Here is a 26,210-nt window from a genome sequence, read left to right as displayed (position 1 = left end):
CGCGGAGGGGGGCACAAAAGTGAGGCTCAAGATTCAACTCGGGCTCCCTTAATAGATCCAGCACTCAAGTCACCACGCGGGTTACAACCCCCTGACAAGACTGCATGCATTTTCGACCGGCGAAATGTTCGGATTGATAACACGAATACCGTCGCCCATTCCGACGTGCCAAAGAAACACCGGATCCGCCCCGCAGACTCCCCCCCCCCCGCCCCGTGGCGCGCCTGCCGCTCGACTAACGCGCGCCGGGCCCCGCCCTGCCTGCCTGCCTGCCTGCCTGTGACCTCACCAGCTCGACTTCCTCATCCCCTGAGCAACACGTGCTGTAGTCCCAATCCCCGGACTCCTGCTGCGCTTGCGCAGCGCCTGGACTACGATTCCCGAGAGGCTCGGGCGAGGCGGGGCGTGGAGTGAGTGCTGCGCGTGCGTCCATCCGGGGTAGCCGGCCCCTGTCTCCTCCTGCTGCTGATGCAAGAGCTGAGCGCGGCGGCGAGGTGGGCAGAGAGGCGAGAGGCGCCTGGGAGACGGAGCGAGGAGTGACTGACTTGGCCGGCGGCGTTGCGGCCACCCAGAGCGGGGACGAGCCCTTCCGAGCTTCTGCCTTGAGGGCCGGCGAGAGCCGCAGCCATGTCGGGAGACGAGGTGAGGGCCCGGGCGCGCCTAGGCCTCGGGTGACGCGGGGCTGTGGCCGCCGCCTCCGCCGCCATGTGAGGAGCCAGGCCTGAGGCCTTCCCTCGCCCTGGCCGGAGACCGGCTGGGGGCTCCCCTGCCCGGCCTGCTTAGTGTCGCGCTGGTTCCTCCGGCTTGAACGGAGGTCGCTCCGTCCTCGCCCGAGTCGCTTTAGGGAGAGGCGCTTGTTGGTCCCTTCTAATGGGCAGCGAGGTACTTCCTCTCACTTCCCACGGATCAGGACATAAAAGGGAGGCCCGCTGGATCCAGGCCCCAGGCCCGTCCAGCATCCCGTTTCCTTCAGGGGCGAATTCGATGCCTATTCGAGGACACGAGCTCGCTCGCTCGCTCCCTTCCCTTCCGCCCCTGAGAAATCAGAGCGCGCTCAGAATCTCTTCACACGTTACATCAAACGCGAATTGGCTCATGCGTGTACACTTAGTAGCCTTTAATTTTATTTTTTTTAAAAGAGAAAAGCCTCTGCCATAAAACGTAAAGAGTGAGTGCAGCCATCTTGGTTACAAGCATGTGTAAAGGTGCTGGAAGCGTTGGGTGTGGGCGCCAGTGAATTGCACGTTTCACAGCAGGCCTGTACTCGCCATCACGTAATGTGTGGATTAGAATACCCTGTGCTTTATCCCGACTTCTGTGCTGATGGGGAAGACCCCTGCCTCTTTAATTGGTGTTAAACCGTTGTAACCACACTTGATGTGCTTAGGTGTACAGTACAGCCAACACATCTTGTGCTTTTGTTTAGAGAGTTAGCAGAGCTCTTCTCTCTTTACCCCCACTTCCGTAGGCTGGGCTTTCTCATCCTTTTGTACTATGGACAATTGTGCCTGTGTAGTACTTGCATGCTGTGTTTGTGCTAGTTTGTTGCTTGAGCCCCAAACAACGTTTTGTGGAAATTAAGGTTTAGAATTAATTGTGAAGCTCATCAAGTCAGTGACTCTTGGAACTTGTGAAATAAATGGACTTGAAAAGAATTGGCATACTTAACAGCATTGATTTAAGCTTGTAATCTTGCTTGGAGTAAGGAAGAATTAAACTCCTCATTTTAAGTTCTGATCAAGGCAAGCTGGCTGTCTTGAATCAATTTAGGTACCTAGTCTTTTGTGCAGAATAAAATTATTGATGGTTTGTTTTTATTAAGATTTGTTGATTAGATGGTTGAGCTTTTCCACTCCTTTCTATGGTAGTGGTGACATTGTGCAGCTTCTAACCCAGAGATGTGCTAGGGTTTACACCAGGGGTCAGCATACTTTTTCAGCAGGGGGCTGCTCCACAGTCCCTCAGACCTTGTGGGGGGCCGGACTATATTTTGGGGGGGAAAATGAACGGATTCCTATGCCTCACAAATAACCCAGAGATGCATTTTAAATAAAAGCACACATTCTACTCATGTGAAAACACCAGGCAGGCCCCACAAATAACCCAGAGATGCATTTTAAATAAAAGGACACATTCTACTCATGTAAAAACATGCTGATTCCTGGACCATCCACAGGCCAGATTGAGAAGGCGATTGGGCCAGATCTGGCCCCTGGGCCTTAGTTTGCCTACCCATGGTTTACACCCTAAAACTGCAGGTGCAAGATTTAAAAAATAATGTGCTACACCTGAAGTAGCTTAGGATCAGGTATTAAAGCACTACTCCAGCACAGGAATGAAAAAGCTTCAGATTTTCAAGCATCTGGGACTTTGTAGTCTTTAGAACAGGTTTTATAAAAGTCTTTATAAGGGGCTTATACTTTTGATTCTGAGTTATTAATTAGTAGTTGTACAATCACACCTGCTAGAAAGTTACTGGTTCAGATTTTTTTTTGTATACTAGTACATGTGGTCTGCACCAATGTATATGAAGCTTCTGGCTATATAGTTTCTGATTTATTTTCTTACATTTATATAACCACCTTTCACCTGCCATGGAACTTAAGGTGGTGTATATATGGCTTCCAGAAGGGCTCCCATGCAACCTGTTTACCTCCAGCAAGTTGACGCCCTCAGGTGCCTTCAGACCATAGCCAGTACAGAATAGAGCCTTCAGTGGATTTATCCCATAATTATTGTTTGTGAACACTTGTTAGCCCATTGTCACATGTTCCTAAGTTTTAAATTGGTATCCTTAACTATAATGTACTACGTGACATTACCTACATAATCTAGAAATTAAGAACTGTACCTGGCTATTCAGAAACTTTTCTCCACCCAGAAGAATTCTCACTTTAGCTTGATGAGTCAAGAGTATTTTAGCCCATCATTTTTCTGAACATGTTGAGGAGTAATCACTACAGCTGTTTTTATAAGTTCCTGGGCTAAGTATGTGATGCATGTGCTGCTGTCATTCATGGCACCACTGGGTAGCAAACTAAAATATCTACATAAGATTGTTTTAAAATATTGCACAGAAAAAGACCAAATTCACAATAAGACCAATCAAAATTTCACAAGGGTTATATGCATGCTTGTTTATTATCAGTGTATCTGGCACAATGTTGAAATCATTTGGAGAGCTATGAAATACATGCAGTTCTTTCTGCATGAGACTTGCATGTCTTCCAATAATGTAAGAACCAATCTGTAGTGTCATAGTGGATACTAAGGGAAAACATTCATCCTGCTCTCAACATTGCAGTGCATGCTGGGGGAAGCAGTCCAAAAATGCATTTAATAGGCAAACAAGTTTATTGTGGAGAGAGAACTAATCAGAATGAGACTATTAGTTTAATTCTTAAGGCACAGAGGAGATTCTTGAGATTTTGCTTTTGGCCTCTAGTTTGTTTCCTCCCTGCCTGGCAGGAGCAAACACACAACAAGTGGTATGTCAGAAATAAATCAAGGCTTGTTAGGTTTATTTCTGGCTTACTGCTTATGGTTTGTTTCAAGTAAGTCCTGGTCCTGGTTCAGATGACAGAGAAGCCATGCTATGGCTTGTGGGAGGCATTTTTAATGTTTAAAACATGGTTTAAGATAAATTGCTGGTTATTGTGATGTGCAAACCAAACCAATATCTGTTAGAGAAATATTGAAATGCCTTTTTTTTTTTAAAAAAATCACCCTGTTAAACTAAACTTTGAATTCTGCAAGATAGTAGAGCATCTTCACCCCCACCTTGGTTCAAATTATGAAACTCCTTGCAGGTCATGGTGGAAATATTAACTTTAATAGAATGTTGGTTGCTTAAATATAGGTGGTAAACTAGCTTAAGCTGGAGAATTGTTTTAAAAATAGGTTTAAAGTTGCATAAGAAAACTTGTTTGTTGTAGATGATTTTTGATCCTACTATGAGCAAGAAGAAGAAGAAGAAAAAGAAGCCCTTTATGCTTGATGAAGAAGGAGGAGATGCACAAACAGAAGAAATGCAGTTATCAGAAACAAAAGAAATGGAGCCAGAGCCAGTGGAAGACAAAGACACAGAAGCAGATGAAGAGGACAGTAGGAGAAAAGGTAAACTAAAATCTTCATACCTTGGGTTACAGCCACTTCAGGTTGCGTTTTTCAGGTTACGCACCCCCCAAAACCTGGAAGTACCGGAACAGGTTACTGTGTGCAGAAGACCAAATCGCAACCCATGCGTGCACAGATGCGCCGCTGCGGGTTGCGAATGCTGCAGGTTGCGAATGTGCATCCCGCACGGATCACGTTTGCAACCCGAGCGTCCACTGTATATGGTAACTAAATCCACCTTGCCTTGCAGTAGTTAAATTTACATGTGATAACCCCATGTTTGCTGTCATGACTTCCTTGAATTTAGGAAGCAAAGGTCCTAATTCTGCTATTCACATGCAGAATTAGGTACACCAAACCCACTGAATCAATTCATAGGATTGCAGCCCTGGGGACCCCCATCTGTTACATATGAGAAACCCAATGTTGCACAAACAGATTTCCTGTTCCTCTCCTGCCACCTGCAACTCTCCAGTCTATTCTAACCATTTTGTTTATGCCAGCCTTCTGCCTTCATCGGTAAGCATTTTAATTCTGTAGCACTTTTAAAGGATTGGGCTACAAGCTTATTTTGTGCATTTCATAAGAATCCTGGTTAGATTTGTATTTTCCTATTATTAACAGGATATAAAGCAACCCAGCAGTTTCACTTCCTACTCCTGCTATTACAAATATTAAAGTAACGGGGGCATGTAGCATTAAACCCTACCTTCTGTGGTATGTCATGCCTTCCAAAATGTAGGTTCTATTTTTTTAAAAAACTGGGAACCAGTTGTTTAAACTTTCAGTAGCACACTTTGATTTTTTTAGTCAGATGCTATGTCAGTCATGAATGGTGATGGCATCTTCAAAAGTCACCATTGATCAACTTTCTACACATTGCTAAGGTATTGCACAATATTTTTTCAAATGGACAACTTCATTCACACAATCACTTCATTTGACGGCAGCTAAGCTAAAGCTGATTTGCACTAATCTTGAAATGTTGCTGCTGGGTGTAGAAAGGTCTGGAGAATTATTCCTAAATTATTGTTGCTGCTTACATGATATTGACGAATATATTTCAGTGTTGCATTTTTGTAATATAATTGCTCTGTAACGTTTCTTTTGACTTTCAGATGCATCAAATGACTTAGACGATTTAACATTCTTCAATCAAAAGAAGAAGAAGAAGAAAACAAAAAAGATATTTGACATAGACGAAGCTGAAGAGGGTGTAAAGGTCAGTCTTCCAAAATTACTCAGTTGTGCCCTTTCCCCTTACTGCTCTAGACTAAATATTTTATACAGCATCAGTCCTGTAGAAGTTTAGTTGGTTAAATCATGTAGCTCTAGATATATTTGGTGATATCTAATACTTCTGCTCCATGAACAGAAGGAGAGTTGAGCTCACAGAAAAATACCTTTCCTTTTCTTAGTTAAAAACATTGGTTACCACTCATTGGACTGGTGTGGATATAATATTAAACCATAGTTTAGCAAGGCAGGAATGAACCTTCTTTGGCACAGGGGTGAAGAGTTGTAATGCAATGATATGGCAAGCTGTGGTTAAGCAAAAGCATCTTAACAGTATGCTGTGATTTCCAGCAACTAGTATTCAGAAGCATACTGCCTCTGACAGTGGGGTGGAACATAGCCATTGTGGCTAGTAGATATTGAGATCCTTATCCTCCATGAATTTGTCTAATCTTTTGATGTCATCCTGGTTGGTTGACATCACTGCCACTTTTTAACCTCTCTGCCTTGCTTCTCTTTGCTCTGCCTCCGCATTTAACTTGCAGGTTTTCAACCAGCCAGCCTTCAACTGTGTTTAGTTTAAATGCTGCAAGTTAAATGTGCATGAGATGTGATTCTGTTGTACTCTGCTGTTTTCTGCTGCTGTAATTGCCATATGCTGCACTGTTTGTTGTGCAACATTAGCCTATCCTATGTTCCTTCCTAAATGATGCCTTGCACCAGCTGGGATCTGTTGACTATGTACACTCAAGAGTTACAAACTAGCAGCCACCAGCCACCCTGGTTATTCTGTTTGAAGGGTAGGCAATAAAGCACTTTTAATTTTTTTAAAATACAGTCACAGTGTGTGGTATCCATTCTAAGAATCACTTGTACCAAAGCACTTAGATACTTGAGAAAAGGAACTCTAGAATCAAATTTTCAGTAGATAATGGTGGCTCAGTTTTCATGAAGAGCATGTTGCATATTTTAGAACTCTGCCATATTCTGGTTTGCATCCAGTGATGCCATGCTACTGATGGAAGACTTCTGCCAGTGGAATGGGAAGGGAAGCCATTTGGGGTGATATTTTCCTCCCCTCCCCTCTAAATCTGCTCTAGAGAGGGTACCTCAACCTGTGGAGTAGAATTGGGCTGAGGGGAAGAAAATCACAGCAAATGGCCTTCCTGTTTGGCCTATGAAGCCTCTCAGTGGAATGGCACTTTTAATTTTGCTGTTATTTTGTATAAATGCCTGCTATTTTATGTCCTTCCACATTATGTTAAAGGACCTGAAAATTGAGGGGGATGTTCAAGAGGTAGCAGTAGAACAAGCAGAAGATGACCTTGATATCATGCTTGGAAAGAAGAAGAAGAAGAAGACTGTGAAGTTTCCAGATGAGGATGACATATTGGATAAAGATGAAGGTGATTTTCTTTTTTTCTTTTTTGTGTGTGTTTGCTATGAGTGAAAGAATAATTTTAATTGTCGAAACAAAACATATTCACACCTAGTAGAGTGGAAGAAAAGTTGTCTTTCATAACATTTACTTCCACAGTAGCTCCAACTTCACCATACAGTTCAGCATATAGTTATGCAGCCACCTTTCCTTCTATGATGTTTTCTTTCAATGTCTCTCCCTTCCTCTCTTCCTGCTTGCTCAGAATTCCAGTGGGGTCCCATGAAGGGAGGGGGAACTCTTGAAACTCTCAATAGGATCTCACTTTCAGTTGCCAATCAAAACCCAGGGTTCAGCAACCTAAGGCCCATGGGCCGGAAGCAGCCCACGGAGGTTGCTTGACCAGCCCACAAGCCGCCCTGGAACCGAGCTGCCCACTCACGCGCTGTGCTAAACCGGCACAGTGCGGCACGCGGACTCACTTTCGTGGCACTGGAAATCGCATCTGCGCATGTGCACACGCTGGAAATCGCAGGCGCGCGCACACACACACACAATCCAGCCCATGCAGGGGTCTCCACAGGACCGATCCGGCCCAGGCAAGATAAACCTTGCTGACCCCTGATCAAAACAATGGGAGGTCATTTCTTCAAAGCTAGTACAGGCAGCAACTGATTTGCTGCTGTGCATGTGTTGTTGGGACCCATGTAAGGCCGCCCCACACCACCCCTTTTTGTGCCGTTTTTGGGGCACTTCTGGGTTCAGAGCAATGTGCTGTTGCACACCTAGTAGACACGCCTAAAACAGTCGTTGCCTGTATCTAAAATAACCATAAACTTAAGCCTTAATACAGTTTTCTCCAGGAAACCCTGGGACTCTTTTGTGTATACTGAGAACTGCTTTTTGAGACACCGAGGTTACGTTGAATTAAAATTCCCGGAGTTTCTTGAGAAAAGCTGACAATATTGCATCTCCCTTCCTCTCTCTCCTCTTTTGTTTGTGGATTTAGATTGCATGCACATCTGCACTCATGGCTTCTCTCTTCAAACCATGAGTTGTAACAAAGCAGCAAGGTTTGTTCTTATGCACATGATTTGTTTAGGGCAGGCATGGCCAAACCCGGCCCTCCAGGTGTTTTGGGACTATTTCCCATCATCCCTGACTGCTGGTACTGTTAGCTAGAGATGATGGGAGTTGTAGTCCCAAAACATCTGGAGGGCCAAGTTTGGCCGTGCCTGGTTTAGGGGGAACAAACCATGACGCTGGGTTTGCACAAACTACTAAGCCAAACCATGGCTTAGTTCCTGGTAGTGCGGCAGCAGCAGGGCCAGAGGAAGGAGCAAAGCAGCCACAGATTTCTAAATAAACATCAGCATGCTTGTTCGTTCATGATAAGCCATAGTTGTGCACAAATCATGCGAGTGCCATTTTTATTTGATTTAGCAAATCTGAACATTTTCATTTCCCCCCTGTAAAACTAATTGCTATTCACATATGCCAAACACTTCCATGGGAAGACAAGGGAGAGCTGTGTTTCCCTTCCAGAATGATCCAGTGTCACTTTAGATGATCCCTTAACTTTCAAGACTAGTTTCTGCCTGTTGTTAGTTGGTTTAAAGTTTTCTTTTGTATCCCACTTTTGTAAAAGTAAATGACACTTTGTCCAAGACCAACTGGAAGACAGTTCCTTCGATCTCAAGTATATTTCTTACTCTACAGCATTGGAGGATGAAGACAGCAAAAAAGATGATGGAATCTCCTTTAGCTCTCAGTCCGGACCTGCATGGGCAGGCTCAGAGAGGGACTACACATATGATGAGGTAAATAGTTTATATGCCTCTTACTAATCCGTTTCTGTCGATAGCTTGTTTGGGGGGCATGTGAACAAATATAGCCTAAAATTGCTTTCGATTTATATAAGGCTTCGTGCATTTTGTTAAACTTGGGCTGTTGTTGCATGAACAAAGGAGAATGAATTATTTCTGTAGGGCTTTAAACAGGAGGTCATGAAGTACATTCACATACACTTCAGTGAGAGTTCTTAACGCTGTCTTTCTGGCCAGGAAGATTATGTTCATCAAAGTCACATGCTTCCTGTGGCACAAGCAGTTGCCCGGTGACAGAAAGATATGTTTTGGAAACAGAAGAGTGGGCTCTACTCCTGTACACTTAATTCAAAAAGGTCAAGAATAAGCTTATTTCTCATGTTTAAAGCAACATGCATGCCTGTCAGCACAACTCTGAATGAAATATAGGGGCTGAGGCATAGAGGACTGAATATGGTGTTAAACTAAAGTAACAATTAATGTGAATAGGGCCTTTTCTGCCCTTCCCTAAGGCGAAGAACATTCCTTGTTCAGTCCTAACTCCTGCCCAGAAACACGTGCACTTGCTATCAGTAAATAGAAATAAAATAACTTACTGCAATCTGTGGTTCTGAAAATGCAGAGTGGGACTTGCTGAGGAAGCAGTAGCAGTGATGCAAGATGTTTGAAATGCATCTCCTAATTCTTGATGTTTTCAGATTTGCCCAGCAGGGAGAGCTTACACCAACCTCTTGGAGTATAGTTGGGAACTACTGCTTTTTGTGGCCTTGACCGTATTATTCACACCATAGGACGCACTTTTCCCCTTCAAAAATGAAGGGGGAATGTGTGTGCGTCCTATGGAGCGAAGACAGCATAGCCCCGCGACCCTCTGCCAGCTGGAGAGGTGACGCGCGGCTATGGCAGGAGCCTCTATAGCCGCGCGCCACCTCTGCAGCCGGGAGAGCGCGCTCGGGGCTAAAGAAACCCCGCTTACCCTCTCCCAGCTGGCGAGGTGACACGCAGCTATTGCAGCAGCCTCTTTAGCCGCGCGCCATCTCTCCAGCTGGGAGAGCGCGTGCGGGGCTAAAGAAGCCCCCCGTGACTCTCTCCCGGCTGGAGAGGTGACACGCAGCTATGGCAGCAGCCTCTATAGCCGCGCGCCACCTCTCCAACCGGGAGAGCGCGCGCGGGGCTAAAGAAGCCCTGCTTACCCTCTCCCAACTGGAGAGGTGACACGCAGCTATTGCAGCAGCCTCTTTAGCCGCGCGCCATCTCTCCAGCTGGGAGAGCGCGTGCGGGGCTAAAGAAGCCCCCCGTGACTCTCTGCCGGCTGGAGAGGTGACACGCAGCTATGGCAGCAGCCTCTATAGCCGCGCGCCACCTCTCCAACCGGAAGAGCGCGCGCGGGGCTAAAGAAGCCCCGCTTACCCTCTCCCAACTGGAGAGGTGACACGCAGCTATTGCAGCAGCCTCTATAGCCGCGCGCCACCTCTCCAGCCGGGAGAGCGCGCGCGGGGCTAAAGAAGCCCTGCTTGCCCTCTCCCAACTGGAGAGGTGACACGCAGCTATTGCAGCAGCCTCTATAGCCGCGCGCCATCTCTCCAGCCGGGAGAGCGCGTGCGGGGCTAAAGAAGCCCCCCGTGACCGTCTCCCGGCTGGAGAGGTGACATGCGGCTATGGCAGGAGCCTCTATAGCCGCGCGCCTTTGCGCTGCTCCCCGACCTGCTCTTTGGGGCTGGTGGTGGGCTTCCCCCCGCCAGCCCCAAAGAGAAGGTCAAAAGGAACCTGAAGCCTGGAGGGTGAGAGGGGTCGGTGCGCACCGACCCCTCTCGCTCTCCAGGCTTCCAAGGTAGCCGCCTGAAGGCGTCTGAACGCACCTTAAACGGCACCTTGTTTTAGAGGGGGAAAACAAGAGGGGGGAAATTCTCCCCCTCTCTGCGCAGTGCCTCCTGCCGCTTCGCTGAAGGGGCGCTGGGCAGAGAGGGAGAGAATTTTTTTCCCTTGTTCTCTCCCCTCTAAAACAAGGTGCGTCCTATTGTCCAGTGCGCCCTATGGTGCGAAAAATACGGTAGTTATGATTTCTAGCCCTACTTCTTCCCTTGCTACACTTTACAAAGCAAAAGGAAGCAATATGACATAAATTGTTATTGTTTCATTGGAGACATTATTACTTTTTTTCTCTGAGGAGCTAAAACAAGAGTCTGGTCACTGCTATTAAAAGCTTGCTTCCATGTGTTTAACATGCAGAGGACATAACAGCCACTGGTTTTGCCACTGACCTCTCTGTACCAGTGTTAGAAACCGAGATATGAAAGCAAGGAGCTAAATGGTACCTTAAACCTAGGTTATGGCCCAACAATGGAATGTATAGGTCAGGGGTCAGCAAACTTATTCAGCAGGGGGCCAGTCCACTGTCCCTCAGACCATGTGGAGGGCCGGACTATATTTTGAAAAAAAATAATAATGAACCAATTCCTATGCTCTACAAATAACCCAGAGATGCATTTTAAATAAAAGCACACATTTTACTCATGTAAAAACATGCTGATTCCCAGACCATCACAGGCTAGATTTAGAAGGCGTTTGGGCTGGATCCGGCCCCCAGGCCTTAGTTTGCCTACTCATGGTCTAGGTGCACTTTTTTAAGTACAAGAATACAAAGCTGAAAATGAATGAACTGCAGCTAAAATACTGTGTTCATTTTTCACATGGTCTAGTCCTTCCCTTGCCCACCCCCCTAAAATTCTTAAGAGGGCCTCTTTAGGCTTCAGAGAGTAGCTGGAAGTGGGGAGGCAGACAAAGGTCCTCCTTTTCTTCCACTCTGTAGTTTTAATCTGAAATCCTAGGCGCAGTACTGCATCCAGAGCTCAGAAACTGCTTGTGCTAATGAAATTCCCTGTCACAAAATATGCCTAAAAATGGGAGTTTTAGACTTCTCTGTACACTTAATGGCGTGTGAGAATAGGCTCTCTGTGTTTACAGCTGTAGACATGATTGAAAGCCCCAGTTCAACTCTGCTGTCCTCTGTGTGGTTTGGTGGGGTGCGCCAGAGCATGAGAGAAGGGCTGTTCTAAAACACGTCACAGAAGATCAAAATCCCCCATCACCACCAACCTCAAAGCCAAACTTAATATGTTGACATGATCACTGGAAAACCCTTGCTTTTTTGATAACAATAAAGTGAGAGATGGTTCATGACTGAAGTTATAGATATCCCCCCCTATGTGTTTGCAGTTGCTGAATCGTGTTTTCAACATTATGCGAGAAAAAAATCCAGATATGGTAGCTGGTGAAAAACGAAAATTTGTCATGAAGCCTCCACAAGTTGTAAGAGTAGGAACCAAGAAAACATCATTTGTCAACTTCACAGATATCTGTAAACTGTAAGTCTGTCTGTATTGCAACTTGGAGCAGGGTCCAGCATTGGGCGGAGGGGAACCATGATCCTTACGTTGTATGCTGTATAGTTATTTAATTGCATGGACTGGGGGGAACTCAGTTGCAAGCAATTGAGTAGCCCTACTGAAGAATTAATGGCTCAAGTATAGAACCATCTTCACTTCAAAGATGTTAGCTTTGTCAGACATTGAAGACAGTTGAAGAACTGAACTTAATGCATCACCACTAAAGGTTATTACACAGAAGGAGTCTTCACTTGGGTGTGCGGTGAGAGTTTGGGATAGCTCTGCAGAAACACAATGGTGTTTAACAAAACAAAAGACCAGCTAATTTCTTGTGAATTAAACCAGCCCTTTCATACCCTTAGGGATACTGGATGTCTCTGCCAGCCTCCCACTCAAAACCATCTTTGTGTGTTTGTGTTAAATTCTAATTCAGTGAGTCTTCACTGAAAGCATTCTTTCAGAAACCAACCAATAGTGTCTGTGTTGCACTGGAATACTAATTAATGTCAGATCAGTTTTCCGTGTTATCTAAGTCTCTTACTGCTGAAATAGAAGCAATCTGGTGTTTACTTTGAAGATTTATATCTTGCTAAACTCTCCTTCCCTATTTTTTTCTTGACTGATGCTTTACTCTCTTCAAAGATGTCCTCGTCAGGCAGATTTTGCTGAAAGTTTTATATCCTGACTTTTCATATTACATCCCTACATTGAGGAACATCAACATTGACCCTGTGGACACACATGTACCTGTCAAGGCCTTTCCTGGTGCCCACAAGGTCCCTTCCACTGTCAATAGAACACTTCATGATGTGTACTTGGTGGCAGTGTGTCATGCCCACCATAGTTTCTCCTGTTTGCAGATGTGCCGTTAGAGACCCTAGGTAATACTATGTTCTAGGTCAGATGATGATGTGTGGAAGAAATTACTGAGCACTTAATCACTGCATTGAGCTGGGCTATTTGCTTAGTACTAAGTCCCCTAAATATATAGTTTGTGATCATAACTTAACAACAACAACAGCAACTACTTCTTCTTATTTTATTTTATTTCTACCCCCGCTCATCTGGCTGGGTTTCCCCAGCCACTCTGGGCGGCTTCCAACAGAAGGTTAAAAATACATGAAAACATCAGTCATTAAAAACTTCCCTAAACAAGGTTGCCTTCAGTAAACTTCTTTCTTTATAGATTACATCGTCAACCAAAGCACCTCTTGGCTTTCTTGCTTGCAGAATTGGGTACAAGGTAAGCACCTTCCACTTCTGCAGTGTGTACTCCAGTGTTTCCTGAATGCAGATGTTCACTGTCTTCTCTGGGTAAACTATTTTTAAATTCATTCTCTCTCTTCTGGAAGTTAAGTAAACTTGCTATTAAAGGTGTTGCTTTTGCATATTTAGATTTGAAATTCATATATCTTAAAGTGCTATGGGCTTATGGGAGGAAAGGTGGGAGCTGTTTGCAAGAAGACCATATTTTCCCTTGGGGCAGCTGCTAGTACTGTTCATGAGCTTGAAGGTTTCTTGCAGCAGATATTTCTTAAAGGTGCAGATGCATACTACTGCTTCTAAATGCTGGTAATTAAGCTTATCAGGGGGAAAATAAACAAGTACTTTGCAAGGCAACCAGTTCTGCATCCTTTCCCAAGGTTCAGGTTCTTGTACTTAAAAGGTAATTTGGGAGTAAAAAGGGGGGGATGTTTGACTCGCAGCATCCACTCAGAGACATGTATGCACACAGGGGGAGGGGCACAGATTTCTTCCTCCCCCTCAGCTGTAGTCCTTCACACTAGCCCTGGTTCCTAATTTTCAGAAGGAGAGCAAGCAAGCCTATTTGGCGAGTGGAAGTAACCTCAGGCTATTTGGAATCCAGGCTTGATCAAGGTTTTTTTCCTTTTCTTTGCAGTGTCTCTTTCTTAAAGATAGATAGGGCAAGTCTTAAGTGGCCGGCTTATGATTAGCTTGTTGGCTGATGTACCACTTTAACTCTTCTTGCTTGCAGATTGGGATTAGATGTGGTGAACAGAATTTAGAAGGGTATCCCTGCCATTCATGTATTACTTGAGCTTTCTTATTTTTTATTATTTAGTGAATTTATATACTGCCCCATGCCTGGAGGTCTCAGGGTGGTTCACAGAATAAAATCAAATATAAAACCACAACATACATAATCAAAATAAAAACAATCCAGTAACTCCCCTGTCCCCCCAATCCACATTTTAAAAGGGCATAGGCACTCCGGACCACTGAGGCCACCTGAGCCTTGAATGACAGCAAAGGATCCAGGAGTACCCCCAAGCTACAAACATGCTCCTTCAGAGGAAGTGTAACCCCATCAAGAATAGGCAATTTCCCACCCATCTGGTCTAGGGAACCACCCATTAACAATGCCTCAGTCTTATCTGGATTGAGTTTCAGTTCGTTGGCTCTCATCCAGTCCATTACCAAGGCAAGATACTGGTCCAGCACTTCCACTGCCGAACCTGCAGGTGTAAAAGAGAAATAGAGCTGAATGTCGTCAGCATACTGCTGACAATGTACTCCAAACCTCCAGATAACCCCACCCAGCTGTTTCTTGACCAAAGGAGCTGAAAAAACATATAAGGGAGCAGGCAAGATGGGAGTCCTTGCTCTAGTTTGAATTTGTCTTCATGTACTTTTTCAAAAAATGCTTAAAAGTGCAACCAGTGGGAATGTAAATCAATGGTACATGAAGCTTCAGATGATATTTCAGTTCTGATTTGGCATGGATGGTGGTTTGAGGGGTCTGTTTTTAAGCAGGTTGACCTTTGCTGCAGCTTGAAAGGCACAGGGCACTTAATTTAAACCTGCTTCAGCCCCGCCTCTAGCCTGCCATATTAATAGACCACATTGTAGGGCTGCCATAAGCTATTCTCTCAGCACAACCTCTCAGCTTTAATAGGAAAATAACAGTGAACGTCATTGCAAGACTTTTGCTAGTGACTCTTTCCTGTCCCAAACACTGCTATAAGGGGACAATGAAAATGAGGCCTATTTTTAAATGTACAGCCATACCTCATGTTACGTTTGCTTCAGGTTGAGCATTTTCAGGGTTACTTCCGGGTTTCGCCGCTCGCGCATGCACAGACGTGCAAAATGACGTCACACGTTTGTGCAGAAGCGGCGAATTGCGGCACGTGCAGACGTGGTTTGCATTCCTTTCAGGTTGTGAAAGGGCCTCCAGAACGGATCCCGTTCGCAACCAGAGGTACCACTGTATTGCACTAGATAAGACCTGGTGTTTTTTTAAAGTAAAAGCTCTTCTCTTTTTTCCAGCTACACTAAACTCTTAGAGTTTTATGCGCAGCTCACACTTCTCTCCCTGGTGACTTCTCAGTGTTTACTTGAAAACGACCTGTTCTCTCTACTCTTTTTTTGTTCTGTGTTTCTTTGCCAATCATCTTCTTATTTCTCTTGGAGAAAGAGAAATGGAGTAAATGGCAATAGAATAAAAGATGCACATAAAACTGCTCACCTTCCATTCTTTCATCCTAGTCTTCTCTCTCAGCTAACTTCAACTTCTACTTTGTTGGTCTGTGTTTTTCTTCTCTCTCTCTCTCTCTCTCTCTCTCTCTCTCTCTCTCTTACCATACCAGCCAAGTAAAAACAATTTGCAGCAGGAAGGAAAGGAGAGGAGAAAAAGGAAAGCGATAACTCCAGTGTGGTGTAGTGGTTAAGAGCGGTAGTCTCGTAATCTGGGGAACCGGGTTCGCGTCTCTGCTCCTCCACATGCAGCTGCTGGGTGACCTTGGGCCAGTCACACTTCTTTGAAGTCTCTCAGCCCCACTCACCTCACAGAGTGTTTGTTGTGGGGGAGGAAGGGAAAGGAGAATGTTAGCCGCTTTGAGACTCCTTAAAGGGAGTGAAAGGCGGGATATCAAATCCAAACTCTTCTTCTTCTTCTTCCCCTTAAACCACATACTTCCACCATCCACCATCCCAACCCTCATCCACCATCCCAACCCTCTGCTGTTTCTTTCTCAACAATCTCATGATGTTCTGTAGCTACTCAGCAGGCACAGTAAAGCTGTTGTGGGATTCCCCCACCTCCATCTTATGTTGGAATTATTTTTATTAAGAGAGTTTACAAATTCTGTATACCTTCCCTGAGCACATTGATATGTCCCTTTTGATGCTGCATAGCCTGGTTTTGGCTGCAAAGCTGTCAGCACTCTGGGAATGAGTTCAGCTTTAGCAAAAGTGATGAAGTTTGTTGCCTCCATACAAATGGAGGTATCCCCAGCAACTTTAGTTTGTATATGCTTTAATTAGCATTAGGGAAGCTTGCAGCCAAATAAACATGTTTTATTTGATAGTGTTATTTAGTTCTAAACTATAAAATTCTTCTTTCAAATCAGTGGCTCTATAGATGGTAACAACCAGCTTGTAATCAAAGGAAGATTCCAACAAAAACAGATAGAAAACGTCTTGAGAAGATATATCAGTAAGTATATTCTGCTTCATTTAAAGTTGATTTCTGTGTTTTGTTAGCACTTAACATGAAAGAGGCAAGTTGATAACTTCATGAGAAGGTTTCAAATATTGTCTAAAATGTGCACATTTTAAACTAAAATATTTACACCACCTTTATGTGGATAATGATCGTGAAAAATAATAAATCATACAACTTTCAAAAGAGAACAAACCATAGCAGATCCATCATCATAAGTAGCAATACAACCAACTTGCAATTGTCATGTCTTCTGAAACCATCGTATTTTCACTGGTTGCCATATGACAAGTAGTGTTTGGACCAGGTGGACACTGAGAAAGGCGTTATTTGCAACATGAGGCTCAGATCAAAATCTCTTTATATTGCATCAATCTGAGTGCTTGAGTAGCATGGGAAAAGGGGTCCTGTCTGGAATACCTTGGCTTTAGATGGTTTCTGAAGAAATTCAGCTGAAATGCAAAATGAATAACCCTTCTTGTGAACTTAAGGAGTTTTGAATATCACACATACAAAACGTGTGTATTCAGCTGCAGGCTTTTTGCTAGCTTACAATAGAACTAGCTCAGTAACAGAAATAGAAGTTTTGGATGTGGAAGATCCTGTGTGGAAGATTCAGTCTCCTCAGTCTCCGGCATCTGCAGTTAACTGGACTGGGGGAGCAGGTGATGGGCAAAACCTCTGCCTGAGATTCTGGAAAGCCACTGATAGTCCAATAGGCAGCAGCAGTTTTGGCAGTAGGAGCAATTTCTGAATTGTCAGAGAAAAAAGTGTTTCTCTTTTCTTTGGCAGTTCAGAGTTCCGTTGATAAAAAGTTGACTAATTTATCTGCACAGAGCCCTGTGAGCTGCTTTCCAGACCCAACACTCAAACCGTCCTGTGGCACATAGGTTAAATGTGAGTGGGCAAGCAGATAGAACTTTTCGTGGAGTGTTGATTCTTTAGTACTTTCATCCTAAGGCAGAACTGCATACCAGGAAGATGTATTAATGAGCTAGAGTGCAGTACTGCTCATTTGAGAAGAGGTAATTAACTCTTAAAACAAGTTTACGGGGAAAATAGAGAGCTGCTATTAACTTTAGTCTTTGCAAAATAATTTATTTCTTTGTAGTAGTACCACTGGTGCTTGGAGACAATTGGTGTGACCTAGGCAATTTGAAAATTATGTTGCTGTGACACAATTAAATAACTAATCATCCTATACAGTTCAGCATATGAAATTTTGGTTAATCTCTCGTTGCTAATTCAGCATGTTTAATTGTTCCCCCAGAGGAATATGTCACCTGTCACACATGTCGGTCGCCAGACACAATCTTGCAGAAGGACACCAGATTATATTTTTTGCAGTGCGAGACCTGCCACTCGCGCTGCTCTGTCGCCAGCATCAAAACTGGTTTCCAGGCTGTCACGGGCAAGAGAGCGCAGCTCCGTGCCAAAGCTAACTAGTTGGTTGGTCGACACTGGATTTTTGCAAAGTGATCTGGGCACAAAAGGCTGGACAGGCTTACGACCTGAGTGGATTTCCAATGTATTAAAACAAGATTGTAAAAGCTGCTTGGCTTTGGGTTGGTCTGTGAAATTCTTGCAAGATGCAGATCCTCAAGCTGTTGACATTTGCTAACTGAATATTTTACCAACTGTCAAGTGTGATGAGAGGAGGTGCTTTTTAATCTGTTCATAGAATTCTGTAAAATGCAAGACAAATTAAAGTTATTATAACAGTGACTCATTTCAAGCTTTCTTTCTGTTTCTCTGTTAAAATGACTGCTATGGTGACAATAATACTGTGAATACATGTGAGTGTTGTGGCTGATTCCAAATAATCAAATGTGTTCTAAAAAAAATTGTTTCTTGGAACAAGTATTATAGTAGCAAGTGAGAAAAGGTAATGAATGAAATTCATAAAAGTATTCTGTCATTAAAAATAGCTTCTTTCAGATGAATGACTCCATGGATATAAAAAAATCTAGTTACATGGAGCAAGCCCACAGGTATTTATGATTAAATCTGGATTGATTAGGGTTGGGTTTCCTGTCCATGCTTGGGCTCAGTTTCATCTGTATGCTAATATAGATGAGTTCAGGGCACCTTACTAATGCATAAGGTTTGGGAAACACGTCAGGGTACATGCACATTATCACTTCCAAGTTCTAGCTTCCAAATGTGTGCTAGAGCAATGGCATCTTCAAAATAAATTGTAAGGCTGTACCAAGTGTTCTGCACACAATTTCAATGAAAGCGTCCACTTAATAATGGAAGCCAAGAAGATAATACACCTATTAAACTTTAATTGATCCTGTTTCTTTCTTTTCCCCTTGTTGATGGATCTTAACCATAACTCTTGCTACCAGCTGCCAAATCAGTGAATTCCTGGACGACGACCAGGAACAGAACTTGCTGACTAGTAACTTGATTTTTCTTTAGTTTTATTATATGCAGCAGAATAAAGCACAGCTTTGTACAAGCTACTATATACACAGAGACGAGATTCAAATTCCTATTCCAAACTCAACACTCCAACAACAGACTGCTGTGTCATACTGCTTATAAGGGAGAACTTAGCCAATCACCACCTGTTGCTAGGCTTCCTGCAAGTTACTTGGTGTAATTTCCTCCCATTCCTAATAGTGTGTTAAAAGAATTGAGTACTGATACAAAAACCAAACTGCCCATTAGCTTTGTGTTTATACCACAGTCTGTATTTGTTTTATCAGTTTGAACGTGCTAAAAGAACTTCTTTCATTCTTTGAGAGTATTAATAAGTGTGTGGATAAGAATGCTCTGCTAGACTGTGTACCTGTCCAAGACCTTCACAAAGATGCCTGACAGCACAAACTTACACATGCTTATTCCAAACCAACTCTAGTTGAATTCAGTGGGACTTATTCCCAGGTAAGTGTAAACTTGTAGTCATGCAGTAAGGGGTGCATTGTCTTACGGATTAGCAACTGGTAGAATAGGAAGCAGGGAGTGAGAATATATAGTTCTCAAGAATATGTATTGGTACTGGTGCTTTTTAAACTTTTCTCATAAAGAACCTGTGAGCAGTGAGGTCACAAGTTTGATCATGATTCTAAATTATTGAGGGTCAAAACAGAAGAGCATCAAAAAGGGTATCTCCAAACTATTTGTTAAAATGGCAAGTGTGGTTCATTCTATAACTAAAGTGGTGTGCATTGGGGCAAAATAATTCAATCTTAATATGCCTGTGACGGGGTCTGAGTTTTTAGGGAGCAGATATTGGATTGGGATTATGGGATCATTGTGGATAGTTCAGTGAAAACTGGCAACTGAAAAGAAGCACGTTCATTAGAAGAGGGGACTGAAATTAAACTACCGATATAATGCCTTTATACAGATCTGTGATGTGACCATGCTTGGAAATGCTGTGCAAGTTGTGGTCACTGTGTCTCAAAGGAAGTTGTGCTTGGAAATGTGAAGAACAGGGCAACCCAAATTGAGCTTGCCAAGTGAAGGGTACAGTCTTCAGGGCATTTAAAAAGGTAAGAGATATGATAGAATAATATGGATAGAAAAGTTTTCTCTCACATAATACTAAGCTGGAGTGTATCGATAAAGCCTGAAGATTGTTCTGAAACCCCAAACAAAAGTAATGCCTGGGACATGAACAAGGGATGGAATTATAGAGTTGGAAGGGATCCACCCACATGGTCATCTCGTCCCACCCCCTGCAATGTGTCTCCCAAGTGCTGGACCACGGCTTCCCTCATCCCTGAATGGCTGGCTCTGAAGGGAGTTGGGGCCCAACATCACCTGAAGTTTCATAGGCTCCACACCCCTTGAATAAATGTCAGAAATCTGTAAATCGTGCTGGTGACTAAAAGGTGGTTAAGTAACTTAGCAGTAGTTAAAGCTTTTGCCATGGCTACTGGTCACGATGGCTGCGTGACACCATGCATTTGAACAGCAGTTGCTTGGGAACGGCAACAGGTGAAGGCTATTGGCCTCTTGACCAGCCAGTGGACTTCCCAAGAGGCATCAGTTTAGCCGTGTGAGAAGCAGGACAGTAGATTAGACAAGCTGTTGTTCTGAACCAGCAGGGCTGGATTCTAAAGTTTTAGTATTTTACAAATAACGGTTCAAGCAATTTAAATGTTCAGGGGCACTGGGGAAAGAGTCGCTCTTCATTACACTACAGGGCCTTGCTGTGCAACTGACAATTTTAATCCACAGTAAAGGGAAGAGGATAAATCAGTGATATGTATGTGCTTTGCGGGCATTTGTGGTGAGTCCTATACTTTGAAGGAGTAGCATGTATCCATAGTATTAGCCATAGCAGCTGGGTTAGCCTTATAAAGCAAGCTGGGGCCGACTGTTTTTGCAGACCCCTCCAACGTTTTAATGTTTAAACACATTCTGTTTTTGAATTTTAATTTGTATGTGTACCATCGCACAGCTCAGTTTTGCTACCGAATCATTTTTATTTTCTTGCCAAAGACTTGAGAACAGCAAAGTCTAAAGCCATGTTTTGTTTTGTAAAAAAGAAAAGAAAATGTTTTTAAATAGCACCTGAACTGTAATGAATGATAGATTAAGGTTACCAGATTTTTTCCAATGAATCCGGGGACACTTTTCAGCGTCAATGGATTTTGTATGGGGGCTGGTTTGTAAATCTGGGGACGTCTGGTAACCTTATGATAGATGTATCTTCAAAAGTTAATAAAGCCAAGATCAGTGCCTCTTGTGTAACGTTACTGTGGCATTGTGGTTGTCTTCACAGGACACTTTTATGAACCCCATCTACATTTATCGCTCCCCTGCTATAGCCTTGCTTCTTCAGTTTAACAACTAGTCATTGTGTGCATAGGGACAAGGAAACATGCCTTCTGGTGGCATATAGAGCACAAATAGATTTTTGATGTTTGGGGTAGAAGTCCAAAGGCGCAGGATGCAGCAACTTTGCTGAAGCCGCACAGCTCTGGATCAGATCAGTGCCTGAACAAGAGTTTGCTTAGGGACCTGGGGTATAAACGTCATCTTTAGTCACTTCTAGCTTGGATTAATCTCGGCAGGGATCTTGAATACCAGATCTGTGCTGGTATTAATAGTGTGTGTGCATGGATCCTGCCACCACTGGCAGCACCTTGTAACTTTATGAAGAGTGGTGGGCAGAAGGTACATTGGGACTTCCTAGTGGTTTGCAAGGATCAGCAAGGATTCTGTCTCAATTATGTAGCAATAGTAACCCCCCCTCTACTAATTAAGCTGTACAGATGACTAAAGTGGGGGGGGGGAGGCAGGGGGAAGAAGAGAGCTGGGTGTGGATTTTTGTGTGAGGACTGTGCTCAGTTCTGGTACTGACACAAATCCCTGGACTGAGTATATGCTCAGAGGCCCCCTGTTCCTTAAGTCTGAGAGTATGTTCACTTCTGTCACTATTTTGTACTTGACTCTGGTTTGCTGCTAATAAGGCAGGGTAGATCCCGCCAGCCTGAACTATTCCTACCCCTTGCATTATGGAGTGCAGCATCCGCCACTGCCACCAACCCCAAGCATTTGCTGCCTGACGGAGCTGCCTCACTTTGCATAATGGTAGTGCTGGTCCTGACCCCCAAAACATTTTGGTAATTTTTAGCAAGTTCTGAAAGGCTGGGATTGTTGAGTGAGTACCGCGGAGAGCCAATCTGATTGTATTTGTAAATTGCAACTTGCTGTTTGCAGACCGTTTATGTGTACTGCTCAGAACACTCCAAAATTCTGCTTTCCACTTCAATATTCGAATGTTTGAACCCAGGCAAATAGCTTAGTTCCCCTGGACAAACCCATAGTTAGTCTGGAAAGAGCTAAACCATGAGCACGAGTTTGAACACACTAAGCCAAACAAGCCGTGGATTATCTTAGCATGTCACAGCCGCAAAGCTACCAGAGAGGAGCAGCATAGCAGTTGCGTTCTCCTCTCTGAGATCCTGCAAACTTGCCCTAACTCACAGTTTGGCTTAGTGCACTATATGTATGAAGCTTCAGAATGTGTTAATGGAGATTTTATGCGAATAAGCTCTGGAACAGGATTATAGCCCCCTAAGTGAATTCTTGTGCGGTTCAGAACTAGCTCCTATGTGACAGGCTGTTTGACTGAGGCAGACTTTAGACTTAACATGTGTGGATTGATTTCCGCCTGTGTGGCATGAGCACAGCAGGGGTGGGTGCAGGTGGCCGGCTCCTGCGCTACAGATACTTGCTTATGCTTGATGCTGCAGATCTATGGCTCTTTTAACAGGCACATAGATCCATGCTTTTCACCAGGACAATCTTTTAGCACTTTCAGTTTGCAGCAAGGGCAACGAACGCAAGCAAAACAATTTAAACTAGAACTGTGCTAGTAGTGCATTCAGTTTGCTTAAGAACCCACCGTTAATATTGCCATTTATTCGTGAAAGGAGCTTGGGGGAAATATTTAAGGGAAACCCTCCCCCCTGCAAAATCTCCCACCCAATGAGGACTGAGCATGCTTAGTGGCTAGGGAATGCCAATTGATAGTTAGATGGGATGGAGTATCCTGGAAGAGGGTCTGATTGGGTGGAATGCTGAGCAGGATAACCACATTCCAATGTTTGGTTGCGGATCCTACTTGTGGTTCTGAATGGCTAGCATTTGGGTATACAGGCAACTCTCAACTTTGGCAGGGGATGCATTCCAGGGATAGTGTGTAAAACTAGAATTGTGTATAGTCAAAACACATTAGGTTCAATGGCAAATTGGAGTGCCAAACTCATTTTTCCCAGACTCCTTCCCCCCCCACTTTTTAATTTTTTTTTGCCAAGCACTTAAAGCTGAATGCACACAAATTAACTGCGTGTAAGTGGCAAATTACCTGTATATGAAAAAAGAGCAGTGGGAAGAACAAAAGAATCAGTGGGAAACTGTGAATTAAGCAATATGAACCAAAACAAATACTTGATGTGATGTAGACATACTTTGAAATCAGTTTCTATTTCTAGTTGGAAGACTAAGACTTTCACAGGTAGCAGTAAAACAGAGCCTATTTAAGGAAGTTAAGAAAAGTAGCAGCAAGACTACATGATGAATCAAGTTCTTCCTTTTATTATACAGGATTTTATATACAAAGCCCCCCCTTCCTTCCATACCCCAGTCTTGTGGTTGGATCATAGCAAAACAAAGCCTAGAAAGCAGTTCTAAAATAGCTCAGTACAACAAAGTGGCCAAACTTTGCAGGAGGCGCAGAAGAGAAAAGGCAATAGAAAAACAAAGCGGAGAAAAACAAAACAAGTGCCCCTTTTTGCTCTCCAGGATGTATTTTCAACAAAGAAGCTGATGTATGTTGTTGTGCTTTGAGAGCCATGACCCTCTGTTAACAAGCCCTAAGGAAGAGATGCAGTCCGGTGGGATGTTTTCCAGCAGAAATCTTTTTTTAAAAAGTTGAGAACCCAAGGTCTTATGGAAGTGGCTTATACAACAATGCTGTTCTCTCCCTTTCTGAGCAGGTTGGTTGAAGTCTCTAGGACAGAGTCATGCTGTTAAGCCAACACCACACCATCTCTTGCTGAAGTTGGCGATGAGGAGTAGACAGCGCTAGAGAGGATTAGATCACAGAAGGGAACATTGCAAAATAATAATAATGATAATATGCAATTTGCCGGATATTTCAACTTAATCAGCTGTACAACATACATTGCATACCTTTTGTCATTACGGGTGTGAGTGGGCTGAAAGCATCTGCATTTCAGATAAGGGATGAAAGGAAGCAGATTAAAGGTAAAGGGACCCCTGACTGTTAGGTCCAGTCGTGGATGACTCTGGGGTTGCGGCGCTCATCTCGCTTTACTGGCCGAGGGAGCCAGCGTTTGTCCGCAGACAGCTTCCGGGTCATGTGGCCAGCATGACTAAGCTGCTGGTGAACCAGAGCAGTGCACGGAAACGCCGGAGCGGTACCTATTTATCTACTTGCACTTTAAACTATCCTTAAACAAAAATGAAATTGTTTTTCCTCTCTTAGATCAGAAATGCAATTGGTTTCAGGTGTTATATGAGTCTTTTTTTTTTTTTGGATGGATTGCCATCTGACCATTCATCTTTTACCTTCCCTTTTGGACCTGATTGAGTTGACCTTATTTTTATAAAGAGCAAATAAATGGCTTATGGAACTTTGATGAAGCGCATGGGTTGTAAAGCAAAGACTCCAATCATCCCTTATTCTGAAATGCTTATCTCGTATTGTATCCTCTATGGTAACTTCACTCTGTACTCACACCTGTGTACAGTAGAGACCTACCACCTGCCTTCACCATTGCTGACGCTTAGGAAACTGGATGAACAAAAGGCGGTTTGTTGCTCCTGTACAGAATGGTCTGTAAATAGCCAGGTTCTCTGTTCTTCTTTCCAAAGGGCACACCACGTATGACAAAGAGCATGTGTGAAATGCCATAGTCTGCAGGGTGGAGTGGGACCAAAGCTACCTAGGAGGAGGTAAATGGACTAGGAGGAGGCACCCCTGGCTATCCCGGTCATGACCTGGATTTCAAATGCAAAACTGTAAATTGTACATAGTGAAATAGTTTTCTTTCTCTTCACTTTCCGCATCCTGTCCTCATCGTGTCTCAGGAGCAAGGCTCTTTATATAGTATCTCTCTCGCTTTCCTTTCCAGGTGTAAGAAATCAGTTCCAATATCGGGCTGTTGGAGATCATGGAACGACGGGTGCTTGTGCTGGCAGCAGGGCTCTAAGTCTGTAGTACAAGGGTGGGTTTGATGGGCACTGATGAGGATCCACTGGGATGGCTAGTTTGCTGTGTACTACAAAACGGCTTGGAGAGATTGGTCCATGTTTCTCCTTTTGAATGCCAGGCAGAGAGATGATGGCAGTCCTGCATGTTATGCTTATCTGGCTCAACATGCCAAGGCAGGATTGAACCTCTTGCTGTCCTCCCTCTCTTCATCGCTGTTGCGCTGATTATGCTAGGGGGCGGAGAGGAACAGGGAAAAGAGTAAACAGATAGACTGAATAACTTCTCTGTGATTCCTGCTCAATTGTTCAAAGCATTTATTGGCGGAAAGGCTCATATCTCAGCAGGAGGGCACATGTTCTGCATGCAGAAGGTCCCATGTTAAATCCATGCCATTTCCAGGTAGGTCTGGGAAAGATTATTGTCTGAACCCCTGGAAAGTCACTATCAGAAATAAGGTGGGGGCTGTTAATTTAAAGGGTGGAATTCATCCATCAGGGTGAATGAGGCAGTGCTCCACCAACCTCAGTCTGCTTCTAGCCCCTCATGCCTGCCATCTTCCTTACAACCACTCCAGGGGGTGCCACTGGTTGTCAGCTTTCCCCTCAATGTCTGCTGAACTCAACAGGAAGGAGGATGGAGACAAAACTAAAACTAGTTGGCTCTGTTTGCCATTGACTCTGGCTCTACCTACTATTGGCCTCCATGTCTTCCCTTCCAGTCCCAATGAACAGCCCAGCATTGCACTAGAAGACTTCCACTCATGCACCAGGGCTTCCCCTTCCTCTCCTCCACCTTACAGCCCTATGCATCCTCTAGATCTGCTCTGGAGGATTGGAGAAAAAATGGCCCAAATCAGCTGTGGGTCTGTGGGTATATTGTGGCACCAGGGATGGGGAACCTGTTGTTTTCCAGATGTTTTTCCAACTCCCACCATTTCTTGGCCTTGATGGCTGGAGATTATGAGAGTTTCCTCATCCCTGGCCTGTGTCACAAACCTTTTTTTTTTACAGTCTTTGACTAAAATCAAAGAGCAGCAATTTTTTTAAAAAGGGGCAACACTGTTGAAATTAAGCTTGCCGAATTGACTATATACAAATGT

General features: G+C 43.9%; 2 protein-coding genes across 6 annotated transcripts in view; one reads left to right on the top strand and one right to left on the bottom strand.

Moving 5' to 3' along the window:
- The first annotated feature begins 287 nt into the window (after positions 1-287).
- Positions 288-18,132, top strand: EIF2S2 (eukaryotic translation initiation factor 2 subunit beta). Its single transcript, XM_083619078.1, has 9 exons — positions 288-642; positions 3,936-4,116; positions 5,235-5,338; positions 6,620-6,758; positions 8,450-8,550; positions 11,773-11,921; positions 13,129-13,185; positions 16,316-16,401; positions 17,678-18,132. Exons 1-9 carry the CDS (start codon positions 628-630, stop codon positions 17,851-17,853), a joined length of 1,008 nt encoding a protein of 335 aa, XP_083475204.1. The 5' UTR covers positions 288-627; the 3' UTR covers positions 17,854-18,132.
- Positions 18,133-23,448: 5,316 nt separating this feature from the next.
- The window catches only part of RALY (RALY heterogeneous nuclear ribonucleoprotein), a 206,008-nt gene continuing 203,246 nt past the window's right edge, over positions 23,449-26,210 (bottom strand). For all 5 annotated transcript variants that reach the window (XM_083619144.1, XM_083619147.1, XM_083619145.1 and 2 more), the window contains one exon: positions 23,449-25,340. The gene's annotated coding sequence lies outside the window, so the exon portion shown is untranslated. The remainder of the gene's footprint in view (positions 25,341-26,210) is intronic.

The sequence above is a fragment of the Podarcis filfolensis genome, assembly GCF_964270895.1.
Source record: "Podarcis filfolensis genome assembly, chromosome: 6".
Taxonomy (NCBI): Eukaryota; Metazoa; Chordata; class Lepidosauria; order Squamata; family Lacertidae; genus Podarcis; species Podarcis filfolensis.
This window is presented reverse-complemented; position numbering and strand designations above follow the sequence as displayed.